At 40.0% G+C, this 11,329-nt stretch overlaps 2 protein-coding genes across 2 annotated transcripts; one reads left to right on the top strand and one right to left on the bottom strand.

Annotated features, from left to right (window-relative positions):
* The first annotated feature begins 128 nt into the window (after window positions 1-128).
* Window positions 129-5,685, top strand: ublcp1 (ubiquitin-like domain containing CTD phosphatase 1). Its single transcript, XM_083986505.1, has 11 exons — window positions 129-269; window positions 578-896; window positions 1,311-1,402; window positions 1,758-1,843; window positions 1,929-2,044; window positions 2,260-2,358; window positions 2,562-2,599; window positions 2,725-2,823; window positions 3,808-3,924; window positions 4,017-4,144; window positions 4,243-5,685. Exons 2-11 carry the CDS (start codon window positions 743-745, stop codon window positions 4,268-4,270), a joined length of 957 nt encoding a protein of 318 aa, XP_083842631.1. The 5' UTR covers window positions 129-269; window positions 578-742; the 3' UTR covers window positions 4,271-5,685.
* Window positions 5,686-6,139: 454 nt separating this feature from the next.
* Window positions 6,140-10,565, bottom strand: il12bb (interleukin 12B, b; the record flags this gene model as incomplete). The annotated part of the gene is made up of 9 exons (XM_083986903.1): window positions 10,516-10,565; window positions 9,751-9,844; window positions 9,542-9,643; window positions 8,888-9,070; window positions 7,621-7,726; window positions 7,282-7,454; window positions 6,983-7,143; window positions 6,271-6,389; window positions 6,140-6,167 (listed from the first exon to the last, which is right to left on the bottom strand). Exons 2-9 carry the CDS (start codon window positions 9,842-9,844, stop codon window positions 6,140-6,142), a joined length of 966 nt encoding a protein of 321 aa, XP_083843029.1. The 5' UTR covers window positions 10,516-10,565.
* Between the last annotated feature and the right edge of the window lie 764 nt (window positions 10,566-11,329).

The raw sequence follows: 11,329 nt of genomic DNA, 5'->3' as shown, positions 1-11,329 counted from the left end.
CTTTTCGTTGATAACATTGAAGGAGGGATTTGTCGGAAACAACCATCAAACGACTTTACGTTAATTAATCCATTGAGGTATGGTCGCTATGGTAACGAAGCTTTTGTTCCTACGTCACTACCGGCAAAGGGCTCGGGACGCCAGGAAGCACACAGAGCGTGCGCGTCTCGATGAATGAAACTAAACGGCAAAACTTCATTCATTCATCGACCTGCTCGACGAAAATTGACAGTGTTTACCAAGCATTACACGTTAGCCCGCCCCATCAGGTAAGGATACACAAACCACCGAGCTTCGTCAGCTAATGTTAGCTAGTTGTACTGGTTACCGCTCCTGTTTACATTGCTGCTAGTCAGTGTTAGCCATCTCATGCTAAAAATATCAACACCAGGGACAGTCAAAGTGTCTGCACTGAGTAGGCGGCATTTGGCCGTTGTGTCTGGAAATAGCCAAACAAAACAACACATGCTGAACAACGCTGATGTCATGTTTTGCTCTCTGTGTTTCATTATAAGCTACTCTCTGTTTCCTGACACCTCTTCTGTTACTTTACCTGTTCCCCTCCTCTCTCTGCAAGGTGTACGTGTGCATGTTTGTTACTGTAGCTGGAAAATATTTGTTTGAAAGTGTGTGCACTTTGTCTGTGCGCGTGCATACCCAACTCCAGCTGCAGCTGAGTGTGTGTGAGTGAGTTGAGTGTGTGTGTGCGAGTGTGTATGTGTGTGAAGAGCCCGCGTGAGCCATGTCAGTGTCAGTGATCATAAAGTGGGGAGGTCAGGAGTACTCCATCAGTTCTCTGTCTGAGGAGGACACAGTGATGGACCTGAAACAGTCCATTAAGACCTTGACTGGGGTGCTGCCAGAAAGACAGAAACTACTGGGACTCAAGGTCAAAGGTGAGAGGGCGTCAACGACCACAGCTAGGGAGCTAGTAGTGTAAATATGATAAATGATATCCAAACCAGGTGGACAAGAAATTTGGAGTCTAATTCCCTTGTACCTTTTGTGATATCGTTATCCTCTGTATATGTAAGTAACCTTTCTCCTGAGAGAAATATAGCACTGATAAAATAAACCCATCTGTACATTTGGCTAGGCTTTGGCTATGTGAATCCACATTCATAGTCAGCTGGTGTTTTATATGTTCAAACATGTCCGTTTCTCAGGCTGCTTGAGCTTCAATTTTCTCCACCTGTCTGTAGTCTATTAAATATGTTGAATTCTGTGTTATCATGTGGAGTTTTAAGCTTAATTCACGTCCGTGTTTTTCTCCCTTCTTTCTTCCTCTTTCTTCCACCCCTGCCCTATAGGTAAACCTGCAGAGGATGAGGTGAAACTGGGCTCCCTGAAGCTGAAGCCGAACACTAAGATCATGATGATGGGTACCAGAGAGGAGAGCCTGGTAGGTGGCAGGATGACAGAGAGAATTAATGATTCCAGAGATATCTGGTTGACGAGTTACTGGCTAATCTGCAGTTTTTCCAAACATGGTACACACTGAAGGAGTAACTTGATGAATCATTTTCTTACTGTCTACATCAGAATTAATTTCACTAGTAAGTGATTGGTTAGGTAGTAATCCTGCCAGCTGTTGACTAAAAAGTTGTCATACACAGTATGTGGACTTACATTGTACCCAACTAGTCATGTGGATGCTCCACTCTCTGACACCTGAAGTCTTAACATTTGCATATTCAATGGATTTTGCTGATTGTTTCCTTGTTTGACTGGTGCACATGTGTTTTTGTTTTCTGAAGGAAGAGGTTTTAGCTCCTCCCCCAGAGAATGATGATGTGGTCAATGATTTTGATATAGAGGAAGAGGTCATTGAAGTGGAGAACAGGTAAGATTTATTTTTGTTTCTGTGTCTATAGATGTCAGTATGAGTTGGTCTGTGGAATTATATCTGTGTGTGATGATATCTTTAGAGAGGAGAACTTGGCTAAAATTGCCCGCAGAGTGAAAGACTATAAGGTGGAGGAGATGAACCCTCCCAGAGAAGGCAAGAGGCTTCTGGTCCTGGATGTGGACTACACACTGTTTGGTGAGTTACAGTAGCACTATAATACTAATCACAACACTTTAACTGAAACAGCGCAATTTAACAATGTTTTACCCTAAGACTTTGTCTCCATTATTTCTTCTCTCCATCTCTGCAGTTTGATAGACTCAAATACATTGTTTTTAAAATGTATTTATTATCTGTATTTTACTCAAATCTGTCATAATCATCGATGTCTGCATTCTCTTTGTGTTTAGATCACAAGTCGTGTGCAGAGACGGGTCAGGAGCTGATGAGGCCATACCTTCATGAGTTTTTGACATCAGCCTATGAGGACTATGACATTGTCATCTGGTGTATGTCTCTTCTCTTCTTTTAAAAATGTGTTTATTGATTGGTTGATTTTGGCTTTCTATATATTGAACAGTTTATTCTGTATCTTAACTAACCACCAAGTTCATATCATGTGGCCATTAGTTGTTCTGATTCCTTTGTGCACTGATGCCCAGAAGTTTCTGTTTGTGGCTTGTACATCTTATATGTGTTTTTATCTCTGTAGCTGCTACAAGTATGAAGTGGATTGATGCCAAAATGAAAGTGAGTGTTCCTCTTAGAGATATGGAACAGATTGCTGCTCTTTCTGCACTCTGTCTTTTTTTGCCAAAAGGTGGCAGTGTTAACACATTTAATCTTTATGTGTGTGTGTGTGTGTGTGTTTTTAGGAGTTGGGAGTGACGGACAACCCCAACTACAAGATTACGTTCATGCTGGACAGTGCGGCCATGATCACAGTGCACACCCCTAAGAGGGGGGTTGTAGAGGTTAGTACTCACATCTGATCTTTAATGAAAATAATGGCCCGTTTCTCTGCTGTGGTCACACATCACTGATACAAACAGATCTTTAACAAAAGAAGAAAGTGATAATTTATAGATATAGCTGCATATAGTTTTACCTTGAGATAAAGTGTTGATGGCTTAATTGTGTCAGATTTGACACCATCTTTTTGGGTCAGTGACAAATAAGGGTTGGCAAGATGAACAATTCAGAAATGTCTTAAAAATGTTTTAAAAGCATGCATCAGATTTGTTAAAATGTCCAAATGTATTCATATTGGTTTCATGTCCTTTGAAATGACATTTGAACCATTTATTTTACCAAGTAAGACTGAATGCCCCTGAAATTGTCAAATGGTATAACCACAAAAGAATGATAACATTGAATTGAAATTGATTTTTTTTTTGTATTTCCGTATTTAAATTTAATGCATTTTGGTAATACTGAGCAGGACTTTTTTTTTTCTAAATAATGTGTGACAAATCATGTACTATTTGACAAGAAACAGTATTGAATTGCAAAAGTGAATTACATTTAATCCACCTTTGAGTTCAGATTTATTTTCCTGTATATAGTCAGATTTTTTTTGAAAAAATACCAGTTACAGCACTTGACATTGGGTTGCATCACGTCACTGATGGAAAATCACCAGATGTGAGTGAGAACAAAAGTAGAAAACCAGGGAAAAGCCCCGAAAACAGCACGACTTGTAACAACAGTATAAAGCTGTATGTGCCACCCTGTCTGCCAGGCTACTGTCGCAACAGAGAAATCCCTCCTGCTAAGGTGAGGAGTGATCCACAGCTGTGGGCGTGACTGTCACCTAGGTGTGGCTGAAGGGTTAGAGGTGATGGATCAGTCTGAGAGAGGAACACACATACACACACACACACGAATAACGTGTCTCATCAGGAAGTTTTTGGCTGACGTTTGGAAAAAGGTGATAGCACTGAGCACTGTGTTTCCAGGTGAAGCCCTTGGGCGTGATATGGGGGAAGTATGGAGAGTTTTACAGCAGGAAGAACACCATTATGTTTGACGACATCGGACGAAACTTCCTCATGAACCCACAGAACGGACTGAAGGTAGACCGCCAACAACACCGTCGTATTTGACCCTGTCCTCTTCCTCATCACCATCGTCAGCATTCTTTTATATGTGTGTGTTTGTGTTATAGATCCGTCCCTTCATGAAGGCCCATCTCAACAGGGAGAAGGACAGGGAGCTGTATAAACTGGCTCAATACCTCAAAGAAATCGCCAAGCTCGAGGACTTCACTGGACTCAATCACAAACACTGGGAGAGGTTGGCGCATATGCAAAACAACAATGAGAAAGATTGCGTAAGTGTCAGTGATATAACAATATGTCTAAAATATGCACTGTGTGTGTGTGTTTGTGTAGGTACCTATCCAAGAGACAGCACCACTGAGGGGGGACTACATCCTCCACAAAGACTTGGGCTGGATGCCACCATCCCTTAATCCAGTTCTCACATACATACACTCACACTTGGATGTTACAAGTCCTTCATTTCAAACCTTACTACAAATCCTACACTAATCCTGCAGCTGCCAACGCTCGAAAGCTCAGGACAGAGATTGGCTTCCCAACTGATACACATTTTGCATGCTATCTGTCTCTCCTGGAACTTGATGTTTATTTGTTTTGTTTAGTTTTATTTGAATATGGTTTGCAATTACGACAATAACGTTGGCTGTGACTGCGTGTTAACTGCAGGGTGTACCCATGTGGGTTAAAAAGGTTTTAAGGGCACATACCACAAGCCATCGTGACCTACAAACTCCTACTATGTTCAAGGTGTTTCAAATACATCTGAAGTCCACAGTTAAACAGTACTTGAAGAGACTTGAGATCTTTATCAGACAGGCACACATGGTTGTGGCTGCATAGGAAGCTAAGGTGTCAGATTTGACGTTGAAAGGCTACGAAACCAGCGAGAACTGACAGAATTCAGGACAAGCGCATATGACATCAACATACAGTAGATAATATCAATTGTGATTTTAGGCTGGCAAGTCCACTTTGCAAACACTAAGAATTAAAGTGGCAGGATGAGTTAAGATCACCGTCCAATCAAAATCCAAGTCCATGAGGATCTTATAGATGTAACCTGTAACCTACTCAATTCAGCATGTCATAATATGCAATAGTCCTTAAAGCTAAAACTGTTGAGAAGGAGACTGGATGTGGCTAAAATTACATCAACACAACTGACTGTCGTGCACGTTTTGATGGCGAACATCTGTCGTGCTGCTGTCAGCTGTATGGAGGGGTCAGTGATGTCCACATCACAAGCCTGTTACAGTATGTCACACATGCACATACCGTGCACATAGATGGAAAAAGTTTACAATGGTTGCATTTGTTTGTGAGAATTGTTTTTGTGTCCCGGCTCTGCTGCATTGCCTGACGCACACACACAGACTCATCCGTATGTGAGATGAGTTCTATTTTGTTTCTTTGTTTATTTTTTTTTATGCAAATGTTATTAGTGTATTTTGTGTAGAGCTTTTATTCAAATGAACAAAGTGAGGATGAGGGATGATGATAGGAAACAAACTGACAGCACAAACCTGCAGTTAATGTTTTTTTGTTTTTTTTTTCTTAGTAGCTTCTGAAGTTAATGTGTCTGCACTTGTCAACATTTAATTGAAGTCATGGATGACGAAGGTCAGTGTTAAGTGGTAACGGAGGATAATTAAACAAGTTCTCAGTCCCCTGGGAACAAGTGGCACTTCAAGCTCTTGAAAACACGAGGGGGGGGATGATCCTGGACATTCTGCTCCTTATCATTTCCTGAGATCTGCCTTTTGGTGTTTTCCTTGTCACATCCCCAACATCCTGGCTGTAAATATGACAATAAACCCTTTTTTTGTACCTAAACTGTCTGTAAGTGTTGATTTAAAATGATTAAATGCAGAATTTATCACAGTTACTTATCACTTCTATCTGAAATACATGAGAATGTGCAATGTATGAAATACCAAAAGAGTGCAGCACATAATCGTGTTTATTTATTATGAAAAGTTAAATAAATGTTTGAATAGTAACAAAAGTTATAAACCAGTCAAATTGATAATTGTTTTAACAATCAACAATAATATACTTTAGGTCTTTAGTCAAGATTAGATTAAATGGACAATAAATACTATACATTCACCGTTAAAACTATACTGTATTTAAAAAAAAAAGAAAGTTAAAAAAAACATCAAAGAGAGTTGGATGAGTTTTGTTCTGTCCTCATGTTTCTTCTCATGGTTGCAGTCCAGTGACACAGCTAGCAGCGCACGTCTTGTTTGTTAACTCTGGAGGCAGAACGGGTTGAAATGAGACAGTTAAGCTCAGGTGACTATTATTTTCATCAATTAAACAGTAACAATCATTTCATGAATGAGGTCAAATACTCACGTGCACATGCTCCAGTGGCTCCATGGGCCGCTGGTGAACTTGTCCTGAGCTCGTACACATAAAACGTACTTCTTGGTTTTGTCTTTGACTTCGTACTTGGTCTCCTCAGTGATGTTGTGCTGCAGAGGAGAGAAGAAGACACACATTATGTTATACATACATTTATACATGGACAGTAAAATATGTATGTAGAAATTAGATCTTAAAACCATTAGAAATTTGAACTATTTCATACTTCATACATTGTCATATCATATATACAGTATATATATATGTGTGTGTGTGTGTGTGTGTGTGTGTGTGTGTGTGTGTGTGTGTGTGTGTGTGTGTGTGTGTGTGTGTGTGTGTGTGTGTGTGTGTGTAACATACTCATATACGCATAAATATCTATATCTATCCCACAGCCTGTCAGTTTATAGTTCAAAAGCATGAGCCCAGTTTCCAATGATGTAAAGATGGACAGATATCAATATCAATATTTCAGGTATCAATAATTTATATATAAATTAGATATATATTGTGAACATACACTTATATGACATGATAGATATTTTCAATGTGTTTTATCCTTAATATATCCAGAGGATGTGTCTGACATAAATGGTGACATCACTACCGGTATAATATTCAGTATCTATGTGGGTTAACCAGAAATCAATTTAATTGTTTCAGCAGCTAGGAGTATGATATCCATTATGCATGTGTGGATTACCACAATGGGTTCATCACTGTTGCAGGAGTGTCCATGGGGGAACAGCTTGACTTGGAACTGCAGGCCATAGTAGGTGCCGGGTGTCTCCCATGAGTCGGGGTAGGACCAGCTGAACACCCTCCCCTCACTGACATGCAGGCTGGAGAGCTTTGCAGGCCTCACTGCAACAGAGTGAAAAGGAGGAGGAGGAGAAACAGAACAATGACGAGGAGTTGCAACAATGTGGCGTGACTGGATAGAGGATATTCCCAGGTAAGAGTTTACAAGACAGATCAAAGAGTCGCTGCACAGTGACTCACCGATGTCTCTCAGGTAGAAATGCTTCATGTAGGCCTCCAGGCGAGAGTAGCTGTGTATGTAGACGGTGAGGGAGATGCGGTTCTGTTCCTCCTTGTATGGGCAGGTGGCATCCTCCTCACAGTGAACCCCTGATCCGTCAGCTTTCAGCACGCATGGTATCTTTTCCAATTGCCTGGAGACAGGGACATGTAGGTTGGTGCAATATCTTGATATTCTAATTGAAATGTCACCATAGTACTGGGGCTCCTTGGCGATTTAGATAACAAATACCCTGGCAGTCATGAGCTGGTGGAGGATGAATGTGAGAAGTTTTTTTTTTTTTGTATTTTTGTCCTCACCGTTCTGCCTTCACCAGGAGGACGGCAGCGTTGGATCGAGCCTGTGTTCTTGTCCAGGAACAGTCGAAGGCGCCTTTATAGTTGGATGCTGAACAGTGGATGTGACCTGGATGAGCAGAAACACTGTTACATTCTCACTTTCTGTTTGTGTTCAACATTCACATCTGATTTTTCTATTTCTTTTTGAAGATCCCATGATTTTAAACATCAATAAATCATTTCCTGGGCCAGTTTTTGGAAATTAAAATAATAACTGTGAACAAGCCTGACAGCTGAGGAGAAGATTGCTGGTTTCATAACAGCCTCGTCACTCTATAAAGCATTAGTTCCTTCACATTAGGCTCAAAGCACATTAACTTTACACACAAAATCAAATGGGCAGTTTTTTTTCCAGCTGCCCAGGCTTTGAAAGCATTCACAGGTTGCTTAATTTTGTAAAAGGAGATGAATGACCTATGAAAAGAAAGAACCTGTTTAGTTTCGTCAGTAAAGCAGAAGAAGAAAATGCTTTGACCAAGGAAAGAGGCAACAGGTTACTGAGAACCAGGGCCGTTGTATAGGGGAGAAAGGTGATGATAATTCCAGGGGCCCAGCGCCCAGTAGGGCCCACAAAAACCCCCAGTAGTCTAATCTTTGTATGACTGATTTATTCTGCATAAGACCCTCACTAATACTCATAGTAAATTAGCATCAAAACAAAGTTAATAAAACGTGATAATACATACGTAGTCTAAGAAAAAATAGTGGAAAGGGGGGCCTACTTTAGTATTCTTTCAGGGGGCCCAGAATTCATAGCAACGGCCCTGCTGAGAACCACTACAACCAGCAATGTGATGATGGATGTGCAGTCACAGTTTGTATGCAACTGTGTTTATATTAAAGTACAACACAATTTTTGCTATCTCTCCATTTTTAATCTTCTTTTTTCCTTCTATTTTCTTGCAGTGGTGGTGTCTCATTATTTTTTCCTCTGGTCCTTATCTCTGAACATGTGCCCCACTGTCTGTTATCTTTGGAGTGCTGCCTCCTCCAGGGCCTCAGCCCTCCACCTCTGTCTATTTCTGCCCATCTTATCTCCCTCTCACACCATCTTTCTTATCTCAGCCATTCAGTGACATCAATCCCAGGTCTGCTCCTCTGAAATACCTTTTGCCAGGTTCAGTGACACAACAAATCTTTATCTCTCTCTGTTTGTCTACTCTCAGTCTGTATGTATCCTCCGTGTAATTTCCCTCCTGCCTCGCTCCCTACATCTGTCTTATCTTACCGTCTTCGGGGGATTTTTCCTCCAGTATGACAGTCCTGTTATCTGGGTCTAGTTGGACCAGGATCACAGTGTGGTTGAGGTATTCTCCGCTGGGACTGAGGTGACAAGTATAGTTTCCTCCGTTCATCTCCTCCACCAGAACCCTGATCTGGTTCCCCTGCAGAGGAGGGTTTAGCTCCACACCTGAGACAAGGACATGAGCCAATGAAGCCACAAAGTTACTTATACAAAATTTTACATATCCAATTTTTCAATTAAACAGATTTTGTGTTTCTTTAAAGATTGTATGGTATTGTATCATATTATATATCATATCATGTAATCTATCATATAACAGATCATATTGTATTAAAAGAGTAGAAGAAAGAATAGAATTGTAAAGAAATTAGTAATTTACATGAAAAGATGTAAAATGTATGTAATATGAACAGTAGCCTAATATACGATAAGATTGAATAACAACAAAATAATAAATAATCCAATTAAAATCAGTGATTATAGCTACAGAGAGAGGCATCAATAGGCCTACTTACAGAATAGTTATAGTAAGTAAATGTACTTTACTTAAATTTACTTAAAATTATTCTTAAATGTACTATTATAAACTGGTTGTCATAGAACTAATGTCTGTGATAGTAATTTGGGCTTTGTTACCATTTTTCTTCCAAGTCACAGGCTGGTTTTGATAAGCTTGTCCACAGGTCAGAGGGACGTACACCATGCTGCCCTCATCGTAAGGCACCCTCAGGACCAGAACTGGGTAAAATCATGGACAAATCACACAGATGTAGACACAGTCACACATTAAATGAACATTTTCTACATGAGGAGAAAAATGTTGAGGAAGCAGAGGAGTTACCGACCATTGTCCATCAGAGTCTCAATGTTTTCTTGGTTGGTGTCAGACTGAGCAGAGCACAGTGCAGCACACAGGAGCACGAGGAGCAATGAAGTCATCTGGAAGAAAACAAACCACAAGTTATAATACAAAGACTGGGAAAATTTAGATTTATTTGTCACGAGACCTTAATCTGGGACTTCTCCATAAAAAGAGGAAGGTATATTTGTACAAACCTTAATTTATCTAAGTTTACTGTATCATCAATTATGGTTAGATCTCAATGAGTGGATATGAAAAAAAGAAGATTTCCAACAGGAGGTCCAGATATATGTGTTGGAAAGATAAGATAAGAAGTGTGTGTGTCTAATTCTGAAATATAACTAGTAATTAAAGTGGTAGTCGTTTGAGATCAATGAGGAAAAAAAGTCAATGTATTAGATTTAAATATGTCTAAACATTGTTTTAAAGGTTGTTCTTCTTTCTTTCTTTGAATATTTTTAGGATGCTGAACGAACATTAACCCATTATCCAAAAAAGGCGCAAATTGATTTGCTCCAGTCTCTAATGCATCTCATCACTCTCCTCCCTGAGGTTCAGCATGCCAGATCTCTTAAATGTACTTGAGTAATCTCAGCACTTGAGTGAAAAAAAAAAGAAAATTTGTAAAGATGCTTTAATGTTTTCACACTGAATGAGAAAAAAACATCTACAAATTCAGTTATGGTAAAGTTAAGAGAAAAAAGGCACAAAAACAGCTGGAGATACAACAGAAAGAGTGTGATCTTACCTTGTGGACTTGAATCCAAAATTCTCACTGCCGATGAAAGCTGATCTGACAGACACGCCAGAGAAGTGAGATGTGTTCAGCTCAGCATGCTGTGGCTGTATTTATGCCCAGTAGTAAAAAAAAAAAAAACCCCACATGAAGTGGAACTGCCTCTGTGTGTGTGTGTGTGTGTGTGTGCTTTACCACCTGAGAGCAAAGGACTGATGACATAAGGACAGTATAGAATTAATCACATGGCCGAGGAACAAATAAACATTATTTCTCCATGGAAGTTTTTTTTTAAATCTGACTCTTAATCATCTTTTATGTAACCCTTTCACTCAGTCATGAGGAGGATGACAAAAGTTTTATTCACATTCTGCTTTATTCCCTTGTGACTATGTGTGCGTGTGTCTGCAACAAGTGGGAAGTCAGGACAATAAAAGACAGAAACCTGTGGGAAATGGAACTGAGGAAGTGACACCGGAGCAGCAGCAGAGCGCTGGTGGTGTATCACTGGAAACTCAACAGGTAGACAGTCAGTAGACTGTCATGAGAGTTCTAAGGAAGGAGAACAAGAAAGTAGAAGTCAGTGTTGACACCTCTGTGGAAGTGGAAAACAGAATTGAGTAAACTGGAATGAAAAAAAAGGGAAAGCAAAATATCTTTATACTGTAGATCAGAAATCACATCCATTACAGCGAACGCTATTGTGTACAAAAGCAGTGTAACAAAGGGACACAACTGGGAAGTTACCTGTAGTAACTTGATTTATGGAGGAGTTCCCATCATGCTGTAACATTTAATTACACCTCTGCCAGTCTGAATGCCCTGA

Source organism: Trachurus trachurus (genome assembly GCF_905171665.1).
Source record: "Trachurus trachurus genome assembly, chromosome: 14".
NCBI lineage: Eukaryota > Metazoa > Chordata > Actinopteri > Carangiformes > Carangidae > Trachurus > Trachurus trachurus.
This window is presented reverse-complemented; position numbering and strand designations above follow the sequence as displayed.